The 25214-nt window shown below is 42.4% G+C and overlaps 2 protein-coding genes across 3 annotated transcripts in view; both read right to left on the bottom strand.

Annotated features, from left to right (window-relative positions):
* Positions 1 to 892: 892 nt before the first annotated feature.
* LOC147304885 (uncharacterized) lies at positions 893 to 6321 on the bottom strand. Its single transcript, XM_086278498.1, has 5 exons — positions 3708 to 6321; positions 2928 to 3617; positions 2233 to 2858; positions 1710 to 2136; positions 893 to 1500 (listed from the first exon to the last, which is right to left on the bottom strand). The coding sequence occupies exons 2-5, from the start codon at positions 3396 to 3398 to the stop codon at positions 976 to 978; spliced, it is 2049 nt and encodes a 682-aa protein (XP_086134624.1). The 5' UTR covers positions 3399 to 3617; positions 3708 to 6321; the 3' UTR covers positions 893 to 975.
* Positions 6322 to 6434: 113 nt separating this feature from the next.
* The window catches only part of cpne5a (copine Va), a 95415-nt gene continuing 76635 nt past the window's right edge, over positions 6435 to 25214 (bottom strand). For both annotated transcript variants that reach the window (XM_086277376.1, XM_086277377.1), the window contains 7 exons: positions 19609 to 19655; positions 17286 to 17467; positions 14896 to 15023; positions 12204 to 12306; positions 9745 to 9802; positions 9423 to 9496; positions 6435 to 8108 (listed from right to left, as the gene is read on the bottom strand). In XM_086277376.1, coding sequence (XP_086133502.1) covers positions 7923 to 8108; positions 9423 to 9496; positions 9745 to 9802; positions 12204 to 12306; positions 14896 to 15023; positions 17286 to 17467; positions 19609 to 19655 — 778 coding nt within the window. In that variant the 3' untranslated portion in view covers positions 6435 to 7922. The remainder of the gene's footprint in view (positions 8109 to 9422; positions 9497 to 9744; positions 9803 to 12203; positions 12307 to 14895; positions 15024 to 17285; positions 17468 to 19608; positions 19656 to 25214) is intronic.

Genomic DNA, 25214 nt, shown 5'->3' with positions numbered 1-25214 from the left:
AGAGTAGTTACTCAAATAATCTCTCATTTGAAATCTCTTATTTGGATCCACTGCCACAAGGAGAGATACAAGGCATCTTTCACACTGCATGCTCATCACCATCTTTAATCTGTCTGGAAGAAAGTCATCTGCCAGATGTTATTATTGTTATTATTTCTGTCACGGTATGGCATGGCACACCGTGGGGATGTGGGGAAGGAGGACCCAGGTGCGGAGCTCAAAGTTCAAGCAGTGCGTTTATTTACAGAGTGGAACAAAAACAACAATAAATCCCTGTGTTCTCCCAGACTCCCGTGTCGTGTCTCTGCGTGAATAGTTCGTGTCTCTGTGCTCTCCGCTCCCGTGTCAGCACCCCCCGGTGCTCGCTGCTCTTCGTGCCTTCCACGCTCCTCCTGCGGGAAACAATAGACGCAGCCATCAGGACACAAATAACCGCGGGCATACACTTACACACATTAACTCAATTCAATGGGACGACTAACGTGGAGTCTCAAGGAAATGATCCCGCGTCGGTGGGAGCTCCAACTCTCTCCTAAGTAGCTCCCCCGACGAGGCCTGATCAGCAGCAGGTGTGTGACTTCGGGTGTGGCCAGTCCTTCCGCAGGGCCACACCCCTCAGGCCTGCAGGTGGCTGAGCTCCATCCTCCAAGCATAGCCGCAGACACACACACACACTCACATCTACAAGCATGGAGAAGAGCAGCAGCAACACCAAAATACATATAATAATAATAATAATAATAATAATAATAATAATAATAATATAATTCATAACTGCTCAGGGATCCTGGGTTGCTCAGACCCAGGACCCTGACAGTACCCCCCCTCTAAGGGTCGGCTCCCGACGACCCCAAAACAAAAAAAACCAGCACAACCAACCCAGGGCGGGCGGCTGGGGGAACCAGGACGGAGGGCCAGAACCAAAACAAGCAAAAACAACAAAACAACAAACCGACCCAGTCCACAGTCTCAGAGTCAGACCGCGCATCCCGCAGCGGTGCAAAAAGAAAACGAAAAGACGCCACAAACAGTCACAGGCGGCCCATCAACACAACAAGAGAGTTCAGGGGGCCTACCTCGAGCCCAACGGCGGCGACGTAGCAGCTCCGGCGGACGGCCCCGGGTCCGGCGGCAGCAGCAAAACAGTTCAGGGGGCCTGCCACGGGTCCGATGGCAACGTCGCTGCTCCGGTGAGCAACAGCGAGGCGTGGCAACAGGTCCATGACGCGCCGATCGCTGACTTGGATGCACCGGACGTGGACGGCGAGGAGGCCGCGCTAGACGTGGAGGTCCCTCCGGTCCGCTGACCTCCTCGGCCGGCAGCGAGGGCTCCTCCTCGGCCGGCAGCGAGGGCTCCTCCTCGGCCGGCAGCGAGGGCTCCTCCTCGGCCGGCAGCGAGGGCTCCTCCTCGGCCGGCAGCGAGGGCTCCTCCTCGGCCGGCAGCGAGGGCTCCTCCTCGGCCGGCAGCGAGGGCTCCTCCTCGGCCGGCAGCGAGGGCTCCTCCGGCTCACCGAGCTCCACAGCTGGCGATGCGGGCGGGCTCCTCCGGCTCACCGAGCTCCACAGCTGGCGATGCGGGCGGGCTCCTCCGGCTCGCCGAGCTCCTCAGCTGGCGGTGCGGGCGGGCTCCTCCGGCTCGCCGAGCTCCTCAGCTGGCGGTGCGGGCGGGCTCCTCCGGCTCGCCGAGCTCCTCAGCTGGCGGTGCGGGCGGGCTCCTCCGGCTCGCTGAGCTCCTGCTCGGGCATGCTGAGCTCCTCCGGCTCGCTGAGCTCCTCAGCTGGCGGTGCGGGCTCCTCCGGCTCGCTGAGCTCCTGCTCGGGCATGCTGAGCTCCTCCGGCTCGCTGAGCTCCTCAGCTGGCGGTGCGGGCTCCTCCGGCTCGCTGAGCTCCTGCTCGGGCATGCTGAGCTCCTCCGGCTCGCTGAGCTCCTCAGCTGGCGGTGCGGGCTCCCCCGGCTCGCTGAGCTCCTGCTCGGGCATGCTGAGCTCCTCCGGCTCGCTGAGCTCCTGCTCGGGCATGCTGAGCTCCTCAGCTGGCGGTGCGGGCTCCTCCGGCTCGCTGAGCTCCTGCTCGGGCATGCTGAGCTCCTCCAGCTCGCTGAGCGCCTCAGCTGACGGTGCGGGCTCCTCCGGCTCGCTGAGCGCCTCAGCTGACGGTGCGGGCTCCTCCGGCTCGCTGAGCGCCTCAGCTGACGGTGCGGGCTCCTCCGGCTCGCTGAGCGCCTCAGCTGACGGTGCGGGCTCCTCCGGCTCGCTGAGCGCCTCAGCTGACGGTGCGGGCTCCTCCGGCTCGCTGAGCGCCTCAGCTGACGGTGCGGGCTCCTCCGGCTCGCTGAGCTCCTGCTCGGGCATGCTGAGCTCCTCCGGCTCGCTGAGCTCCTCAGCTGGCGGTGCGGGCTCCCCCGGCTCGCTGAGCTCCTGCTCGGGCATGCTGAGCTCCTCCGGCTCGCTGAGCGCCTCAGCTGACGGTGCGGGCTCCTCCGGCTCGCTGAGCTCCTGCTGCAGCTGGACGAAGTCTGAGGTTTCCCGAGCTTGCACTACCCCCCGGGCTTTACGCAGGGTGCAAAGGCAGGCGGAAACTCCCTTGAGCTGGCCGAGGTAGGGGTTTCCCTCCAGGATTGCCTCGATGGCGTTTAACCCCACCACTCCTGCCCTTGCGTTGGTGGTGTGAGTTACCCAGTCCATCAGGCGTTGGACGCGGGTGAGGTCGCTCTCTCCGGACAAGGCCGCTGGAGTGGGCAGTGGAATGGAGGCTGCTGCTGGTGGAGAAGATGGCTGAGCGTGTGATGTGGATGGTGAACAGGATGAAACGGTAAGCGGTGAGGTAGATGTCGCGGGGGATGATTCAGCAGGTGACGGCTGGATCACTAGCCGGGCGATAGGCTGAGGTACAGCGACCAGCTGGGCCGCGGGCTGCGCTTTGGCTACCGGCTGGGCAGCTGACCGTATAAACATAGCCCCCGAGTAAACAGTTGAGGTGAGTGACGATGAATTGTCCATATGACTCACCACAGCCGGCTGTTGAGATGTCTGTGGATTTAGCTGCGGTGAGGAACGCTGGCGGCGCGAACGTCGTTTCCGTGTCGGCGTCGGGGCCGGCGTCTCAGGCAGTGAATCCACCAGCTGTCCGAGCTGGTGGGCAGCCTGAGGAGGAGAGTGGAGGTGGAGGGTGGAAAGTAGGAAGTCCAGGACCACCGCATTAAGGGAGTCCACCAGCCAGGGGAATTCAAAAAGCATCTCCTGCAGCCGCCTCTCCACGGCGCGACGCAAACCTTCCGCTGGCTTCTCCCACCACACCTCACATAGGTGGTACACTTCGTCCATAACTTCCCTCCTGAGCCTCTCCTCGGAGACCGCTGGGTCCATTAGAGGCGGGATCATTCTGTCACGGTATGGCATGGCACACCGTGGGGATGTGGGGAAGGAGGACCCAGGTGCGGAGCTCAAAGTTCAAGCAGTGCGTTTATTTACAGAGTGGAACAAAAACAACAATAAATCCCCGTGTTCTCCCAGACTCCCGTGTCGTGTCTCTGCGTGAATAGTTCGTGTCTCTGTGCTCTCCGCTCCCGTGTCAGCACCCCCCGGTGCTCGCTGCTCTTCGTGCCTTCCACGCTCCTCCTGCGGGAAACAATAGACGCAGCCGTCAGGACACAAATAACCGCGGGCATACACTTACACACATTAACTCAATTCAATGGGACGACTAACGTGGAGTCTCAAGGAAATGATCCCGCGTCGGTGGGAGCTCCAACTCTCTCCTAAGTAGCTCCCCCGACGAGGCCTGATCAGCAGCAGGTGTGTGACTTCGGGTGTGGCCAGTCCTTCCGCAGGGCCACACCCCTCAGGCCTGCAGGTGGCTGAGCTCCATCCTCCAAGCATACCCGCAGACACACACACACACACACACTCACATCTACAAGCATGGAGAAGAGCAGCAGCAACACCAAAATACATATAATAATAATAATATAATTCATAACTGCTCAGGGATCCTGGGTTGCTCAGACCCAGGACCCTGACAATTTCATCTAGAAAAAAAATCACAAATATAAATCAAATAATAAAGAATTTCTCATTCATTCATTAAAAATCCAACTGGTATTCTGCCAAAGTTGTCAATATTTTATTCATCTTAAGGCAATCCATTACAAAGCATTTCACAAACCACAGTATGACGACAATATCATGTCCAACACCTGGTTTGGAAATATTCAGCATGCAAGTCAAAGACCAAGAGAGGTATGTAAACAACCTGGGATAAAACAGGAGTAGTGGCAAGAAGAACCCATACAGTATGTGTCTCATAGGAACAGAATGAAAGAAACAATAGATGCAACATGCTGGATGGGGCCGTTTATCTCCAAATACATCCTAAGTAACGATAATGACGCACTGGCAGATGCACTAATCAGGTGAAATGATGGCAAACTACCAAACTTCCTGCCACTTTGGCACAAACATGCACATTTTCTAAAGAGGCCAAGTTCAACTACTGAACACACGTTGGCACTGAATGTTCTTTATGCGGGGCCTATGTACATAATTAGAGTTCAGCCTCAAACAGAATTTGAAAGGAAGTGGAAAAAAGAAACAAAGCCATTTCCACCAAGAGAAACGGAATAATTCTGTTGCTGCAAAAGACATCATTTATACTGAGCAATAAAATTCAGAGGTGTCAGAGGTGTTATTGATTATTTAGCTTTTTTTCCTATATTACTAAGGATTGAAGTTTCTGATTTCACTGGGGGAATTTGTTATTATCATCTCAGAAAAACAGCAGTGCTACTTTTTAAAAATTATTATTTAAAACTCCACAGACAAAGTTTGGAAATTTGCATGCGTTTCAGGTTTAACGAGCACAGTATATGTATGTATTATGTTTGCACGTATCCTATTCCCTCCTTAATGAGTGGGACAATCTGAAAGAAACTTTGGAAGAACATCGTCATACATAAAGCATTTCTAATGTTTTTAAAGATTTATTACAAATCCCAATTCTTTGGATTTTCACATTATGCAAATGCGATGGTTGTTCTCGTTTAGCGTTTGTTTTGTGTGTCACGTACAATGTTTTTGAGTCATCATTAAATACTGAATGAAGCATTTCAAAAAGCAGTGCAGGCCTGCATATATTTATATTACTTATATTTATAAGTTATTGAGTTCATACTTCATCTTATGATAAATGTGTTCAGTACAAATTGTTTCCCTTAGATTGACTGAAAAATACAGTACAGTATGTAGCATTTTAAAACAAAGAATCCGTATTCATTTTGGGGGGTTGTTTTCCCATATTTTCAACCATACACTGAATTTTATCATTTGACATTTATAGAAATGCCCATAAACTTCTGTAAAAGAAAAAAAAAAGACTTATCAGGACATTTTCTGTTTTTTATAAAAAAAAAAATTATCATCGTGTTAAATAGCTTTCTGTAGAGGCATACTGGTATTTTTGACCATTATGTAACTCAGCCTAATTTGAAATGTGATGAACCAAGAAATCGGTCAGCAGATTAAACCCTGCTTTGTCTTCTGAGAGGGAAATGTCATCACTAATGAAAAAGTTTAAAGGAAAGAAACCCAAATATGGGGCTGGACTCATGACAGAAGGAGTTCAGCACCTCAGGACTGACTTTCTGCAGTATCATCAGACTCTTTCTGCTCTCTGAGAGCAACACAGCCATGGGAGTCAAAGAACAACAAACAAAAACTCTAAAGCAACATGAATTATGCAAACACATTTAACTCCGAACACAAAAGAAAACACAACCGAGATTCACATTCACAGAGAACAACACAAAAAAAATCTTTTTAAACGTTAGTTCTCCAGTTTCATTGAGTGAAATCATTTTGAAACACTGTGCTAACAAAACAGAAAGGAATTTCTTAATAAAACCCATGAATGTTTACTTTTTCCTTGAGGCCATGTAAATGCCACAGCTGAATTGTAAACAAGTCTTGACTTTGAATATTGTACAACAAGGCTCGATGACACTGGTAGCATTTATTACTTCAAAGATTCTTAGTGAAGAGCTGTAAGTATAAAAAAGTGCAGAGCAGTGGCGGAGACAGTGTGTACCAGCTCCTTTGGCTGAAATAGTCCTAATCTCACAAGTGTTTTATCATCTCCAACATTTTCTGTGTGTACATCTTAAAACATGCTGGCAGAATCACACCTGGGTAACTAAATTTGGATATGTTTCCATATAAATAGGCACATCTGGATCAAGATATTGAGTGACTATGTGAAAATGGCCATTATATATGGATAACTTGATGTACACAACTGGGCCACAACTGTCTTTTTTGTTTTTTTACACAATTTATACACAGTCGCCATAAAGATATATATATATATATATATATATATATATATATATATATATATATATATATATATATATATATAGATATAGATATAGATATATAGATATAGATATATAGATATATTAACAAGCTTAAACTAAATCTTAAAACAGAATTGTGCAATTGTGTTTTTAAGCATTTAAATAGCATCCCGATGAGTTATAAAAATGGGCCATTGTGCATTAGTATAAAACAAAATGATCTGAGAACAGTCGAGAGACAGAAGACAGCAGACAGGATGGAATAAAAAAAAAAAAAGGTCTGTTTTTGTTTTGCGCAGTCACTTAAAAAAAACACTCAGTGCCTAAATATATTTTTTACTCTGTTGCAAGATTTATGATTGTTCAATCTTCATTCTGGGGAAAATCAAACAAATCAAATTTAATGAGGAGAAAAATGGCTGTTAGTTGACATCAGTCTTTCAAAAGTATATCGTATTTGAAGTCTCCTTTAAAAATACTGAACTAAATCTCAGATATTAAACTGTCACCACAACAAACATAATGGAAAGAAGCAGCAAGATGGAAAATGATGGCAGCATGAGAATAGTTTTATCTACGTTTCCTTGCATACTACATGGAAAAGTGAGTATGTGCTTGTTTTTATGATAGATACAAGTTCATTTAAATATCAGTATAATAGTAGTGATAATCCTTTTTAAAATAAAAAAGACAGTGTCAAAAAAAATTCAGGGCCCTTTCCATTATTGTCATTGTGGCTAGTCCTTTCAAAATAAGAGGTTTTTTTAGCTTATCACCACTATTGCCTTTGTGCTTTTTATTTGGACAATATTTAGTGCATTCTGTAAATATAAATATAAGAAAGATGTATAAGACATGGTGCTAAAATATCTATATAGCAACAGCTCGCAGGAGGTGCTCTACTTTATAGCTTGCAATTAAAGATTATTCATAGGTGAACATGATTAATAAACTGCTGAATGGGTTTTGTCACATGCTCTTATATTACAGTCCTTATCAAAGTAGAAATGGGGGTCGTTTTTATTATACTGGTCACAAAATATAAGGTGGAAAACTTCTGGGGAAATATGACTTTAATACCCCACCCTTTAAAACCCCCTAAAATGAACAGATCATTCCTGCAATAAATAAATAAATTATTATACACATGATTTCCTAGTTTACACACATTGATTCCAAAAGGTATCACAAGCATGATACACACTGGCACATCCTAATATATTTATGCCTTCAAACAGGCCCTCTTTATGGGCTCACTTGCTATCCATTACATCACCATTTTGTCAGGTTAGACAGTGAACAACTGAAAGCTCCTTTCATACCGGTCTCTCAGCGCTCCGGTCCTCAAGCACTCAGAGAGTAAGCTCCCTCATCATAGCAGGTTCCCCTCTGCAGTCTCACTGCTCCAAACCACAATGGAGTCTCATCATCTTTGTGTTACGCTGGATTAATATTTACGGAAGGGCCTCAAAAGCATTTTTGCTTCAAAGAAGTGTTGGTGGAGACGGGTTCCCATCAATCTCAACCTTTCTCTGCCCGACGCAGAGCTTTGTGTGTGTGGGCGGGGAGGGGCTCACACGGGGTTGGTCAGCGGCTCATCACTGGGCGAATACACTGGCACAGGGTTGGGTTTAATGGCTCTGCTCTTCATGTAGGAGATCAGTTGGTCAGGGATCTCAGCCAGTACGTCTTTAGCCAGTCGAGCCATGCTCAGCACATGGTTACCTGTGCGGTCCATGTAGTCTCTGAATGGTACAAACTGTTGTGACATGAGAAAGAAACACATTACTTTTTAAAATCCCTGAATCAAACTGGCAATGTTTTCCTGGTTTCCTGGCTGGTTCACTGAAATGATGACTCAAAGGAACACCAAGGTTTGAAAATTCTTTGTAATGTCCAGAAGGGGGCGACTCCTCTGATTACAGAGAGAATTTTATAAGCCATGTAGGTCTATAAGAAAATTAATTTAGTTTTGGTTAATTTATAAATTCTGCAAACAATTTTGTGCTAAGTTTATGGTCCTGTTATTGCAAGACTCCACAGTGGTAGATTGATGTGCATACAGTCATGTGGAAAACAATCAAGTTTTCTCACAACTATAAGATGTGCTGTGAAAGACACCCTTACTGCTTCCATGGGAGTTAAGACTAAGCTTAAGGAGCACCGAGGTGCTGCTAATCAAATGCACTTAAAATGATCCTCAGCCAGTGTGAGCACCTCTATTAAAGAAGACGTTTTGGCAAGTTGCTGGTTTAAAGCATTCACATGTGTTTTAACACATTTCCAGCAAATTCACCTCAAGCTCAGACTGTGCAATACTCGGACAAATTGCAAACCCACCCAAGAACTATGATTCAGACTCTACAGACTTCAGTTAGCATATTAAACATTAATGTTCATGACAGTACAATATGAAAAGACTGAATAAGTATGGCTTGTTTGGAAGGGTTTCCAGGAGAAAGTGTTGCATCTGAAAAAAATCACAAAAGTGCTGTAACAATGAGAGATGAGACCATAATGCACAACACCACATCTGGACAAAATCAATCACAGCATTTCAGCACAAAACCTCATACCAGCTGTCGAGCACTGTGGTAATTTAGGCTTGTTTTGCAGTCACAGGACCTGGGCACCTTTTGGTCAATGAGTGAACCGTGAACTCCTACCAAAATATTCAAATGTAGGGTATCTGTCCAAAGTATGAAACCTGGCTAAAACTAGGTGATGCAACAGGACAACGATCCCAATCACAGTAGCAAATATAAACAGAATAGCCAAAAAAGAAAAGAATCCAGATGTAGCAATGACCCAGTCAAAGTCCAGAACTCAGCCTGACTGAAATGCTGCAGCGGTACCTGCATCTGTGCATAAACAAATGCTGACTGTATGTATGAATAAAGCAGCTGGAAGATAAAGAGATCACCGATATGATTGAAATTGAAAAATGTATGCTATACTTTAAGAGATATTTTGCACTGGAATAAAAAACAGAACATAAGGTCGCCGTTGCCTAATGTTTTTATGCCTATAGAAAATGAGCTGTTCCTTCCCGTGACGAGCCGAGACGTCTCACCTGTACAATGTCTCTCTCTGCCACCTTCCCCCGTGAGGAGATTCTGACATCATCACCATCCAGCTCAACCATTGCTACAGAGAACAAAAATGGATTTTTAAACAAATCTCTAGTATACCTCAGCATCAAAATTATGTATACACTCTTTTTTAGTTCATCATGAAACTTTCCAGAGCAAATATGTCTTCATACTGTGAAGTCATTTACAATATTTATTATTCTTTGCAGAAAGTCTGAGCTGGTTTAATAAAACAAACCATCCCTAATCCGAAGAGGCAACAAAGTGCTTTCCACATATTTTGTGTGTAGTTAGTATTCTCACCATCAAACTCAGCCTGGCCAACTCCAACAATGATGATAGACATGGGGAGTTTGGCTGCCTGTCATAAACAAGAAGAAGAGACAGTCAGTTGTCAGTCACATGCCAGGAATACAATATTTTCTTTCAAAAAAACAAAAAAGAACCAAAGCCATCAAAGTTTTCCGCAGAGCATTAAAGGGTTACATTTCCAATTACGTTTATTTATCCACCAACACACATCTCATTAAAACAGTCAGTATGAACCGACATGCACAATTCCCCAGAGAAGACATAAATGATAATGGGCAAGATAAAATAAGACAAATATAAATTAGAAATAGCATAAGAACGTTGTCTTGACTATGTTACACATCACATTGTGTTGTATAGTTTTGTTCCCAAAGGAGCCAAGAGAAAACGCAAAATGCATTATTCAAACCAGGGCCTTCAAGGTGGATACAACTGTCAGCACGCACAGAATTTGTTAGCTAACCAATATACACACATTCACATCTCATAGTAGTTAAAGAACATAAGGTTATGCAATGCTCTTGCAGTTTGCAGAAATCCTGCAAACACCACTCAGTATAAAACCCTTTATTCAAGTTTGCTTATAGAAATGATTCAAATGCTTTTAACATCAGAACAGAAAAGGGCCGCATGTTGTGTCTATTTAAACGACAGTCAAAACAAATCATAAATCTACAAGATAAAAGGGGGCATCTTCTCAACGGTTTGTGGTGTAGAGGTTACTGCACTGCATAAATTCAGACCATGGCATTGGTGTGCAGAACGTGAAAGCCCTGGCACGAATGAATGAATGATATATGCTTGTGGTAGAAATGCATTCACAGGGGCAAAAGTAGGTCAGCTTTCCTGGAAAAACCTCTCAAGGGGAGAGGCCTGTCACAGATAGGAGTAAATAGACTGAGGAGGACCTCCCCTTTCATGGTCTCTATCGTTTTTCTCTCTCAGTCTCTATTCCTGATTTATTTCTTTTCTCCACTAGTGTTATTCCTCATGACCTCTTGCTCTCGCACAAAATAGCCTATATATTCTATTTTCCCAATTTCCAGCAGACCAAAACCCTCAGGTATATACTTGCCAGAGCTGATACTGTTGCTTGAGCTGCATTATTCAGTTTACACCATTTGTTACTTTGCGTGTACTGTAAAGTGTCACTCCTCCAGTTTTTCTGATGCTTCACTTTCACTGCAGAGAACCACAACTAATCTAAAGGGACTCAGTAGATATCCGCTGTGATATCAGCAGTTTCATTTAATATTAAAGGACTACAGAAATATTTTGGGACAGGAAGAATGGCACCACCATGTTTCAATCATGCCCATGAATTTAATTCTTCACAAAACTTTTACCACAAAATCTAAATATGTACATTGCCTCTGCAGTAGCTTTCATTTGATTCTGTACCAACACTGTTACGTATTCTGTATCAGGTTGCTCCATCTCACCGAAGCTCGAAGATGAAGACCCAAATTAAGCTCCCTAACAGGAAAATATCCACAGTTTTATGAGGTTCCTGAGTCAGTCTCACCCAAACAGCAAAGTGACAACTGCAGATATAATCTAAATTTCGCATACAAATTAATTTATGTCTGTTCCTCTCAGGCTAAAAGCAGGCTCTGCTTTACAATTTTATTAAAATGAAATTTTCAGTTTCAAGGAAAAACATCAAAGGAAAAGAGTTGCAGACTGTATTTACCTCTGAGGCTGTTCTGTCAGATAAGAAAAAAATATGCAGAGCTGAGTGTTGGACACAGTTACTTGTTTATGATTCATCGTTCCAGGGCAAAGGCTGAATACCTAATGAAGCTCTTCCATCCAAAGAGAGCGAAGTCAGGTCCAGTGGCTGCAGGATGTGGCAGGTTGAGGTTGAGCAGAGCGCAGAGCAGCAGACAAGATCTTAAAAGGAAGGTGTGGCTGTTCGAATGGTTTGATTAACAGTCGCAAATTCCCTTTAAACCCAGTCTGCTGGGGGTCTGAACACTGTGTTCCTGTAAGGCTCTACCCGCTCGACGATGACTGATCGTCAGCCTTACCTCTGCGGGCAGATTCCAGCCAAAGGTGAGCTGCAGTGTTGTCAAGACACATGAAATATGCAGCAGGCAGTATGGGACAAAACAAACACCATGAAACTTTAAAAAAATTGGCAACACTGTTGCCTCAGATCTCAGATCAGAGCACAGAGGTTGAATCTCAGCTGAGCCTCTAAGCCTCTTGAGGGTCTCAGAAAGAAATAAAAATATTGGACAAACTGAGCCTCTAAGAAGTGGGGTAGAAAACATCCCATAAATCCTCAAATCCAGTGCTACTGGCTTATAAACCCTCAAAGTAACAGAAAGCCTGAGAACAGTGCCACAGTAAGCTTAAAGCACCTGCAAAACCAATGTCCCGCAGAGTGGAGGAGAATGGAGAGAGAGAGGTTAATATCCTCAGGCTAGTGTTAAATCAGCACTTACATTCACTATGGCCTCCTTGGTCTGAGCCATGTCCGAAATCACTCCATCAGTGATGATGAGCAGGACAAAGTACTGAGATCCGTCCTGCACTGCTGCTGCATACCTGGGTGCAAGAAATGGTAAGTGGTAAATGGCCTGTATTTGTATAGTGCTTTAGTAGTCCCTAAGGACCCCAAAGCGCTTTACACAACCAGTCATCCACCCATTCACACACTGGTGATGACAAGTGTGTGAATGTGTTGTAGCCACAGCCACCCTGGGGCACCAGTAGGCAACGGGTGAAGTGTCTTGTCCCAAGGACACAACGACCGAGACTGTCCAAGCCGGGGCTCGAACCGGCAACCTTCCGATTACAAGGCGAACTCCCAACTCTTGAGCCACGATCGTGAAACTGACTGTGACAGAATGATTTAAGCACAACAGCTCATGTTAGAAAAAAAAAAAGTTATGAAAAGCGCGCATGCAGGAGCAACCAGAGAGAAACTCTTAGAGGAGCAGAAAACAACTGTGTGAGAGATAAAAAATACATTAAAAAATATATTCCTCAGAAACAAACTCTCTCCGCACAGTGTGTGACACAAGAGCTTAATATAGACACGTAAAGAAGAAAAATATGTTGTATAGCTCTTCACGTCTCAGAGGTCTATCTAGACACTCTTACGAAACCCATCAGAGACACCACAGTGAGTGTGGCCTAGATTCAATCGCCCATCGCTGGCTGCTCTATGAATAATTTGTTAAACTGTTTATGCAAGTGCAGCAGTCTTATTCTTCTGGAACATTATTGATTGCCTTGCATTCATCTTACTAGACTTGATGAGCAAAAAAAGAGGGAGAAATGTGGCAGATCATTGCAAGAGCCAAGGACAGGTCAGAGGTGAAGCTTCACTCTTTGCATCCTGCTTGGTCAAATTGACTGTGAGGCACCGACAGTTTAATCAAAGAGCGTGCCCTGTCTGTGACAACAGCAAAAGCGATGGCTGCTGTTTAGGGGATTAAAGTGGCATTTGTCTTCCTTAGCTGACTTACAACAATGTAGGCCACACTCACTGGAGACTGTTCAGCGTATTAGCAGAGTACTAACAGCAGAGTCAAACTCAATTTGTAGATTCCTACACAGATGAGATCCTTAAACTGGCTAAAACATTAACAACTCAACATCGTACATTTACTATACATTATGCATCATGCATGAACATCTTTCCCCCTTTTATCAACATTTCCTGACTTCAATAACTTATCAGCTTTCTTCTTGTGGTGGATGGAAAAGTTGAACATGCACATTAAACACAACTACTCAAATGAACTGCATTGTTAAGATCATTTCCTGGTTATGCAAATAGTTATCTTTTCATCAGTTTTAAATTGGACATCCTTCTGAGACTTTTATTTATTCTTTTTTTTTTATTCATTGACATTATGTATAAAGGTCTGCAGGGGAATGTTTTCTTTGGTGCGTTTTAAATTAAATTAATTTAAGCTGCAGTTTGTGCTTTCAGTTATCTCAACACCCTAATCTTTAGCTTCTGCCAGTTGTTAGTGAGGCATATAACAGGATTTTAAGCTCTAAGACTGGATGATTCCAGGCTTGAAATAGCTCCTCCCACTCTACAACATCACTGGGGAAAAGGATTCTTCACAGTTTATAACTGTTATTATACAAATCAGTAAGAGATAGAGAAAAGCAAATATTATCTACATGAAAACCTGCAAAACTAATACTGAAACAAAAAGTGACATAAAAGCCCTTCAGATGAAAACAAGTTACACATTTTCACTACTCAGACTACATTTCTCTGATCACATTTGTATTTTGATTTATCTTTTTGATTAAATACAGATGATCTACTTACTAGCAGATAGGAAAAAGCTCTATTTTAGCACCATAATAGTTTGTAATTACGTAAGGATGGATATGACATCCTTTAACCTTCTGTCAGCTGTAGGGGGTGGGCAGGGCATATATATCTATATATATCTATATATATAGATATATATGTTACATTTTGTTAGTTTAAATTTTGCGCGTCGTTTTATTGAATAAATCTTTTTGCATAAGCTCTATTATTCTACTACAAGATTAATCTTTATGGGGAAAATATTAACAAATACACTTGAAACACAGGTCACAGGGACACGTTATATACATGGGACTTAATATAGTAATATCACAACTGTTTTTAGCCGCAAACAGCACATTATGTCTTCTGTGTGTTTAATGTACTGCTGTCGGTTTGTAGGCACAGCTTTTTAATTCACTTTGTGCACTTACTCTATTTGCAGTGACAAGGAGTTTGTAATGGTGAATTAATGCCATGCCTCATTTACAGTAAAACTCATTAAGTGACTAGCGTGGCTCATCGATACATGTCACGAAAGGCTGCATGACCATTTACAAGTTCCCTCCCAGAGACGCCGCCTTACCTCCCCACGTTCATCACGTTATATGTCTGCAAAATAAACGTCTGGCACCACAAATCCCTGATTACCATTTCTATTTGTCTTAGCCTGGCAGCTGATTGTTTATTTTCCCTTCATTATTTCTACTCAATTCACAGAGAAACCATCACTCACTGTCCTAATGCCTCTGATGGCATGGCTGCCTGCTGAAGATTATTTACAGACTGACTTTCAAAGAAAGGGCGACTGCACTCTGTCATATATCCACTGGGACAGATGTTTGCGTTGGTACCTTGCCACATGATTAACAACAGGAGCAAAGTTGGTGGGTCCATACAGCTGAACTGTCTTAAGGCTTTGATGGTACGCTTCAAGAATCCCCTCCATACCATTACAGTACGGGTTGTCGACGTTGCCATTCTGAGGAAAAACAACAAGACATAAATGGTACAAAAACACGACTTGCTTAAAAAAAACCTCTAGGAAACATCCAGCAAGAGCTGCTAGTGTTTTAATAAGCTGAGTGTGTGATGATGGTGAAACTGAAGAAGAGGGCTTAAGCCACCAATCATCAGAGTGATGCTACTTAAATTACTTTGATTTAGACACCAGGGTTACTCGAGTAGAACAATTCACTAGACCATTACCTGCACATCTGTGAAATCAAACATTGTGCAATCTTTATGCTGTACAGTAAAGTTCATGTGAAGGGGACTAGCAGGTTAAGGATCATTTCAGGTCCCATCGGTCAGCGGTGCATGTATGAAAACCATTCATGACTAAAACAATACAACATAACTTTTAACTGTGAATGGTAGTGGTTAAAATGTCTTTTTCTGTGTGGGCAGGATGGCCAGATTTCCTCAATCAAACAAAAGTAGTTTAAAAAATTAGCTAACACATTAAAGAATCAAATATTCATACAGAGCTTCATTTAAAGTAGTGTTTTGTGCCAATCATAGCCACAAACTGAACCATATCCACCGCGTGCCCAGCTAAGAGACAAAATTATTTATTTAGGACTACATTTATTTAATTTTTTAAAAGCAGTGCTCTCAGTCAATTTTACTCAACTACAAATCAAAATATTTAGCAAAGAAAAAGCTTAAGGAAGTTTGTGTGTTACAAATTTAACAAATGCAACAGAAAATTTAATTAAACAACATTTAGGCTTTTTAAAAATATTAAAATATAACCAGCGGTCTAACAGCTATTCCACTTTTTGCAATCAATTTTTAATGAAGAAGAAAACAGACTCCCCTGCACTGTCTGTAAAGCTCACCACTGAGACAGGTTCACAAATTATCAGCGGGATTTAAGCCATGTGAGGAAGAAAAGGTTAGGTCATTATTCAGTCATTCTTGAGCTCTTAAGCTGCTCTGATGCTTGAGTATTGTCCTACATAAAATTCATCGCCCTCTTGAATGCTGCAGTGTTGTGTGGTATCTTCCAATAGCTGGCAGAAGGTCTGGGAGTTGCATAAAAGCTCCAACTTGCTCATCCTTAATGAGCACAGTCCATACCAGAACCTTCACCACTGTGCTGGCGCCAGTGGTGAAGTGGTGTCTGATGTCTATAAGTGATCCAGCCGCACACATCCATCTAGAGGCACTCTCATTTCACCAGTTCTAAAACCTTTAAAAAACTCTGTCTTCATACATTTCCTGGACTAATCTCAAATATGAAATTTGTGAATGTTATTTTAGTGGTGGGCATGTTTTCTGTCTATGCACTTGGTAGTTTGTACCTCAGGACAACATGTTGACACTGAAGCATCACAGGTTTCTGCTAGTTTCATGTCTTTTACGATCAGTCTTGCAACCCTCTTTACTGTAAGCCAATAGCTCTTTAGATTTGCATGTTCTGGAGTTTGGAAATGTAGAAATAACAACAAGATCAAAAGACTCACTTGCTTTATAACTGTGCATGGAGAGTCGAGGAACTTCAGGTTGTAATTTGGTCAAAGCTAATCAGTATTGTAAATAATATAACAATAGTGATGCAGTAACTGTATGTGCCACGGGTACTTCTAAAATACTGGTGTGGAGTTGAGGGCTGAATGGCGTTTTGAAAACACTGTTTTAGCCGACAGAGATGTTCTTGTCAAACTTAGCTTCAAAGGTTAGCGTCCTTGCCCATTAAGGCACAGTCCAAAGCAAACATACACAGTATAAGAAACATTTCACTCAAGACTTAACTTTACTTTTAAACCCACTTACATGAGTATGGCAAGAAAAAAAGAGAGACTTCAATTATATGCCGAGATGAATCTTAATTCACAAGTTTTAATGGAAACATGGAGTGATGCAGACATTATCCTGTAGACACAGTCCTCATTAGGCTGTACTATGCAGCAGCCAGAGCACATTACTGAGTGAAGCTAAATTGATTTAAGAAGCCGTCAGCCTTACAGAACCTAATTTGCACTATAAAAGGTAAATGGAATTCAGCCTGAGCTCCGCATGTCAGAGATGTAGCTGCTTTTATCTCAAAATGCACACATCTACACTGCACATTCAACATGCTTACCCACACGTAGAAAATAAACACACAAATGAGCACTCCCTGGGATCACCTCCAGTGGGAGGGCCAAAATCATCTTCCCACTGATTCAGATTAAGTCAATGAACCAGATGCCGAAATACAACGTCGGTGTCTAAAATAATCACATAGTTTACTCACCAGTGGAAACTCGTGGGAAACCCTCCAATCAGGGGGCAGCTTAGCACCGAATCCTAGGGCAGGGAACATCTTATCACTGTCATAGTCCTGGATGATCTCTCCAACTGCCTTCAGGGCCATGGCATAGGCATTCATCTGGTATGGGTTCATGTAGTGTAGTGAAGTGGACTGTGATGGATTTCCTTTTAAGAAGAGAGAAGTCAGAGTCACTGATGCAGACCATCAGACTGAGAGGAAACTGACAGCCGAGGCAGGGGAAACAAGAGCAAACTAAAGCTAAACTGAAGATTTGGGTTTGAGGAAATGACTGCCTTATTGAAAATAACTGTAAAACTTGATGTCTATTTATTTTGCACTATAAGGCTTCCCTCCAGATAATAAGAGCCCTTATTATCTCACAGAATTAATATGTTTGCTGATTTAGTAGTTGGATAATATTATTAAACAGATTAATGATATCACTGAATATATTTATCTCTTATTTTTATTACAACTTATCCCAGATGGATCTAATGAGTGTTCGTCAGAAACACAATAAATACTTGTGTTTGATTACACTAAAAAAGACGCTTCAGCTGAGAGGATTTGACATCTGTGCTTGACTGGTCATCTACTTTTATATTTTAAAGCTTCAATGCCATTAAACATTATGCAGAGACAGATAACTAATTAAAATAAACACTGGTATAAAGTGTCTTCTGTGTGCTTTGGTGTTAGTTCTACTGGAGGGATGAAAAATTGCTCTTCCAAAAGATATTCCCTTGGTTTTTTGTTAGTGATGGTGGAGCAGATGGTGCCGTGAAGCACGTTGGTTTAAAATCTACCCTAGGTATTTAGTTATGCTGACATCTGGTGACAGTGAAGGCCATAAGATGTGTGAGGCACTATGGGAAAAGCCAGCCCAAGAAACTAAGAATCCCAGCTGTGCACGCAAGTGGCCAAGCAATCAGGAACAGACAGACTTTCCAAAATTTCAACTGTTTGTTATTTTAACTTCACTCTCTGCAAATATCTCTCAAAACTATGTGTGGAAAATGTTGTTTATTGAGCAGTTACTTTCGCATAAACTGCTATTTAACCAACACGCTGTGTTGCCTCAAATCCACATCCTGGAAACCTCTTGCTTGGGAGGGGAAAACCCTGACTCAACACACCTGGGAGTGCAACCTGGCCAGTCAGCCAGTGAAATTTACCCTCTTAGTGATGTTGGCAATTGCCCCCTAAGCCTGTGGCAATAATGCTCTGAGGATTGTGAGTGATCTAAGGTTTCTTGCAAACCTAGTGGCGTTTTTAACAGAAGTTTAATCACTTATGAACGTGGTACAACTTATTGTTGGGATTTTCTCTCTATTATTGCAGGGCCTTTGACCTAGAATATAAAAGGACTTCGAGGCAATTGTTGATGTGAATTGGCGGCATATAAATAACATTCAAGTGAATTGAGTTGAACTAATTTATAACACAGACAGGTTGCTCTCAAAATGCAGTCAGTCTGCACCACAAGACATCTATGACACATCAGGAACTCAACTGAGCTGGTTGTATTCTGGTTGTATTCCTAAATAAGAGCAAATTGCAGAGCGTCTATGTCATTTTGCAGTTAAATCAACATCCTGAAGTAATTTTGTCACTATTTGTGGTGAAATTTCTGAATTTCTGTATCAAATCTGTGGCGTTCGGAGATTCTGACTGAATGTTAGCAGTAAATGTGAATTTCTGGGTATGTAAACGGCAACAGATGATGACACATTTGCAACCTTTCTGGATTCATTACAGTTAATCACATTATTATCATAAACATTGCATGTAATTACAACTTGAACCCCTTCAGTTTCATACTGATATCAACTGAATCCAGCTTATTGCCACTTTATCGCTGTCTTGATGCACCAGTCACTTTAAAAAGGGCAACTGACTGCAAGCAGCTGCAAACCCAGTCGCTGCATTTGAAGTAATCGTCACACAGGCAACAAGATCACAAGTTCATTGTACACGAGCGCACAAATTTTATTCATACCACGGTCTCCGGCCACTGAAGATTTTCGATTTTGTGCATTTTTATATTTGTACATGTTTGGGTATATATACTATAGCTACCATCTTTTTTAATTATCACTAATATGATTTAAAGTTTTCATTTTATATATTGCAGGCTGGCAGGAGCGCTTAATAGTGTCTGACATGTGAACACCTTGAAAAAAAAGGGAGATCACAGGCAGAGAGGAAACTCCAGCCCCTCTTTGAATAATAGCAAATCTTCTAGTTATACATGAGATGACAAATGGAGGCAGAGCAGGGCGATGGTTGTTGTTGAAACACTCACCATTTGATGCTGTGAAATCAATGGCCACTGTGAAGTGAATCTGAGTCCTGAAACAGATGAATAGGGGAAAGGATGCTATTAACAAAAGCGAGGCAGGAAAACTCGGTGCTGCAGTTTAATGAAGCTCTCCCAGGTTTCAGCATCCTCTGTGGTCTTATTTGAGAAGAGGTGCGACAAAACTGAACCACAAACAGTGTTGACAATATATCTTTTGGAGTCAGGCTTTAATAGTTTAATTTTTAAAACAGCGAAGGAGATACATACATAAATTATTTATTGCTATACTGCATCCAGAGGACTGTTCAAGCCTTTTAATGATTACATTACTTAAAGATTTAACAGCACAACTACAAGACCATAAAAAGCAGAAAACCTGATAAGAGTACAGCCATTTCCCCAGTGATTTGTACAAACACATAATGAGTCGCTGCAGCTGGCTTAATGAAACATCCGGAAAGATATGGGGATGAACAAAGCATCTGAATAAAGTAACTCAGTTTCATTCACTGCGCCCAGGCTGAAAAAGCAACCTACAGCCAAAAAAAGAAGTCAAAAACTACTGGATATTTTTTATTCATGAGCCCATAATGATAGCCAAAACCTTGAAAAGAAACTAAACATGGCCTAACTAGTCTCTGCTGGATCTGTTTATTTCCCGAGGGAGAGAGACGAAGGGAGCGAAAGGAAGAAGGGCGTAGATCTTTCATTGCGATTAACACTGATTGCCTTTTCTTAGCTTCACCTCCATTCAGAAATTCCCACAAGCGCAGTATTGTAGATAATGGCACCGTCCTCCTGGGGAGGCTCTGACCTCAGCTCATTAATCAGCATTGAGCCGAGCATTCAGCTGACAAAGGGGAATTGTTGCGGTGGCATGTTGCCTCGATTTGAAAGTCTGATTTCTGTGGTTAGTTTGAATGTTTGGCTAGAAAAGCTAGATGGTGGGTTAGCATTAATACTACAGGACAGTAGACTCTGGGCATGTTATTCAAATTGTCTGTTGGATCATTATGAACAGTTTCATACTTAAACATTAATTGCTGAACTCTGACCTAAAATAACCCACAACATGGTTCAAATTCTGAAGTGTTTTTTTGCATCACATAGCATTAGGGTTGCCAACTCCCTGAAAAATAAATAAGGGACACCTCGTGGCCAGGGCCGGGCGACCCAATTGTCTTCACCCTTCCCAGTGTGGTGAATTTTCTAGCTCTTTTTTTGTGTGTGAAATTATTTTTTTAACCATTTGACTTGAATTTGATTTAAGTAGATGTGTATTCTTTGTGATATGAACACATGTGAAACAAATGATCATTTAGCCATTTATTTTTAGCTCAAAATGACAACATTAACACAGTAAAACAGGTCTCCTTCTTAAACAGAAGCCTGTCATGCTTAATTTTTGAGAATATAAGTAAATCTTTCTTTAAAAGAACTCTGTCCTGCTTAACTTAAAATAATAGAAAACAATAGAAAGAAAAACATTCTTGTAACAGTGCACATTTAGTGCATTTAGTACAATTGGCTTCAGTTGAGGTATTATTTCAGCTTTTCTAAAGCTAATCAGCTGCTCCTGTTTGTAAACCCACTTGCTCCCATGATTACGCATCTTAACTCATCATCATTATTCATCTATGTATTACTTTTATGTATTAGTCATCTATTTGTTGTAATCATCTATCCTTGCAGTTGTTTATTACACAAAATAAATGATATTATCACACTTCTGGCCACATAGCGCTGATATTCACTGCACATGCCCATATTAACTTTTTCCAGCCAGGTGTTTTCCTTTTCCCATTCTTCCCTTTCTCTGAGGGGAACAAACATTGCTGCTCTAACGCTGGGCTCACACTGTGCGGTTTTAGGCCCATTTTGAGCCGATTTTTGAGTGATCGGACCGATTTTGGCCTTCATCGTGCATCGTGTAGTATACGTGGGGTAACGAGAAGTGATTAACACCTCACGACCAGCTCCCGATCATCAATCGCTCGTGAGGGTCTCACCACAGCCGCTCACACTGCTCGCGCGCAAACACGTAAACGTTGGTGTAAAAGATGGAGCAGCACGGCTGTGCAGCGTGTGATCTGGACACAAGCGATGGAGGCACAACTTGGAGAACTTTGGAAAGCTCATCCGAGCCTTTTCGATGTGGCATCACAAAATTATCACGACCACAACAACCATGAAAATAGTTGGATTTACATGCTGCTCAATCACAGCTGCCTGATCAATGTTTTTCATTAGCAATTTAGCAAAGTTGATGGTGGTGTGTCTGTGTGAGTGAAAGACAGAGAGAGAGAGCGAGCGACAGATTTTCTGTTATAACCTTCATGTTATGGACGCACAGTGTGAGCACTCAGGTCGCATCAGAGCATCGGGCCGTATAGTGTGAGACCTGCATCGTGACCTACCAACTGCGAGTCAACCGTACAGTTTGAGCAGGAGCTGAATAACGTGACTGAAAAAAATCGCACAGTGTCTGCCCAGCTTTAGGTGTACTGTCGTCCGAGACTTGCACCGCAGTGTCTGCGTTTGTTTCCCTGTTGGCCATGCTTCTTGTTGTGGTCATTTGTTGTCTTCCGGTATTTTCTCCGTAAGCGACCTTTCCTCGACCAATGAGATGAGTGGTAATCTGAATTGTCATACTCGTAAGTGTGCTGTCAGCTCATTGGTCACAAAGCAGGAGAGGGGCTGGGAATTATGTTTTCAAACAAAGCGTTAATTCCATTAACATTTATAGACTACTTTTGATTCTCACTGTATTACGGGACAAAGTGCGTCCCTTATTAGCTCAATACGGGACGTGTACTTTTGTTTCTAAATACGGGACGATTCCGTATTTTAAGGGACGGTTGGCAACCCTACATAGCATTACCTTGCATCATATTTGTAAATGAATAGTTCAGTTTTGTGCTCTCTAAATGTCTCCAAATTGATACTGCGTATAGGAAGGAAGAAAACACCTTAAAGTACCTAAAACCTCTGGACAGCACTGCAGGCCTATGTTCTTGGGACAAAAAAATCAATATGCATTCATGTTGACTGATGCTGTAATATTGCCAGTTTTGGCAAACAACCAATGGCTGATCTGGAGATGTTATTTTTATCCTTGTCCTTGACAGCTGGTAATTTCTCTGTCATTTTTTTAACTTTTATGCTCCTCTTCGAGCAATGTATCACTCAGTGGACAAATTAATGTACCATCACCATTTCCTATATTTCACCAGGCGTTTTTAAATCTGACATCAGCCTTTAAATGGCCTCATACAATCTAATTCAACACAAATCTTTCAGCACAGGTAGTCCGACAATTCCCTCTTGGCACCGGTTTGTCCTTTCACTCTGCCACTCAGTGTCTCCTCTCCTTTCAGTTTTGTTCCAAGCTAAAATGACGGTTCCCCAAACAGTTTGTGGATCACCTTGAATTACAGCAACAGTATAAAACAGGCAGAAACGTATCAGTGTCATATTGACTTTACCCTTCCAGTTAGACAAACACCATATGGCAAGGGCCTGTAATGTGAAATGCCTGCAGACTAAGCAATCTGAGCAGGGTGGGTTATTGTATGCAATGCAAAACCGGGAACAAACAATGTACCTACAGTTAATTTACAGTCTCATCAGTATGCTCTGGAAACATAAACTACACCAGTGAACAGACTGCCACAACAGTAAAGATAATTAACAATCCACTGCCACCTCATTAGTGCACCTACACTACCTCTCGTTATTTTAATATTTTGCTGCCAATGAGCCAGACTCTCTCATAATGTTTTGTAAATGGTCATGAGCAAAAATTCTCAAAGGTTTTTGACAGGATATTGGAATTTTTTCACAAATTTTCAATCCAGTTCTCATACCTGACCATTTTCAGAGGAATGATTTTTTGTCTGTTAAGCCTCTTGACACTGACCTGTGCATATTTCAAGCATTAAAAGGCACCTATCTCAGGTTTGTTATGCGCAGTCTGCCCATTTTATTAGTTCAATCTGTAAAATATACTAACACGGTTAGACATTCATAACATTGTATTTTTGTACCAACGAGGGGATTTCCAAAGAACTATCTCAGCATTGTGCGCAATGCTTCCTTAACAAATATGAGGAAACTGGAAGAGTGGAGGGCAAAAGAAAAAGTTCACGACTAAATAAAGCCTATCAACTGCAGATGAACAGTATCTGAAAGTCATGTCCTTAACAACTTTTTAAAAAGCCAGCAAAGACCTGTCATAGCCAGCTCTGTTCTAGGATGCCCTCTGGACCCAGTGGAGGTGGTGAGTGACAGGAGAACGGCGGCTAAGCTGTCATCCCTGTTGGACAACGTCTCCCACCCCATGCAGCAGACTGTGACAGCACTGAGCAGCTCCTTCAGTGGGAGACGCGGCACCCACGGTGTGGGACGGAGAGATTTCGCAGGTCTTTCCTCCCCACTGCTGTCAGACTCCACAACAAAGACTTTAACTGAACAAACACACACATCCACACATGTGCAATAACACTAAGTGCAATAATCTTTTCTGGCATCGTTGTATTTTTACTCAGTTGTATATAGCATTCGTATTCTATTTTTATCTTATTGTATATTTTTATTCTATTTTATTCTACTGTATATAGTATATTATTTTATTCTATTCTGTACAGCTGTGTACTGTATTTATTCTTATTGTATTCTAATTTTTGCGTCATAACTTTTGCACTGTCCACTTCCTGCTGTGACAAAACAAATTTCCCACGTGTGGGACTAATAAAGGTTATCTTATCTTATCTTATCTTATCTTATAGATTAACTGGGCTTTCAGTTAATCCACCTACTATTCACTGAATCCACATCAGAAATTAGTTCACAGGATATCAAGAAGCCATTATTAAGGAAGGAAATGGCGAGGAAACAACTGCAGTATGCCAAATTACACAAGAACTGGAAATCAATGAATCCAAATTTGAAATACTTGGCTCAAACTGTTCTAAGTCTTTCCCAAGGGGGTCAGGAGAGAGGTAGAACTTTAGGGAAACATTTAAGCCAATGGTGTTGGGGAACATTTCAAAACTGATGGATGTTGAAGGTAAAAAAGCACCATCAGCGCCACTATGTTTTGCTTCACCTAGCCATGGTATTAATCCAACACCATCTGGAAAGCATCTGACTGGCAAGAGATTAATTTTTCAGCATCACAATGATCCCAAACACCATGCCAGTAAAGTCAAAAGTCAAAGTCAAAGTCAACTTTATTTGTCGATTCTGCCACATGTACAGGACATACGGAGAATAGAAATTGCGTTACTCTTCACTCCCTAGATAAATAGCAAATGACAGTAACAGCATACCTGGATAGAAAAACACACAGTGGAACACTAAGTCATGGATTGGCCTCCCCAGAGCCTGAACCTCAACAATACTGAAGCAGTGTATGTTCATCTTCACAGAGAATGGAACAAAAGGCAGCCAACATCCAAATAAGAGCTCTGAATATGCGGACGTCATACCAAATATTTACTTTCAAGCTCTTAGAATTACTGTTTTTTGCCTTATATGCTGCATTTCCATTCTATTGCATATGTTTCAATAAATCGCTGCCCTTTTACTAGCAAAGTATAAATACATAA

The sequence above is a fragment of the Aulonocara sp. 'chitande type north' Nkhata Bay genome, linkage group LG20, assembly GCF_057382095.1.
Source record: "Aulonocara sp. 'chitande type north' Nkhata Bay isolate Kocher_YH1m ecotype deep benthic linkage group LG20, A_spYH_male_GT1.1, whole genome shotgun sequence".
NCBI lineage: Eukaryota > Metazoa > Chordata > Actinopteri > Cichliformes > Cichlidae > Aulonocara > Aulonocara sp. 'chitande type north' Nkhata Bay.
The sequence above is the reverse complement of the archived record's forward strand: the minus strand, read 5'-3'. Positions and strand labels throughout refer to the sequence as shown.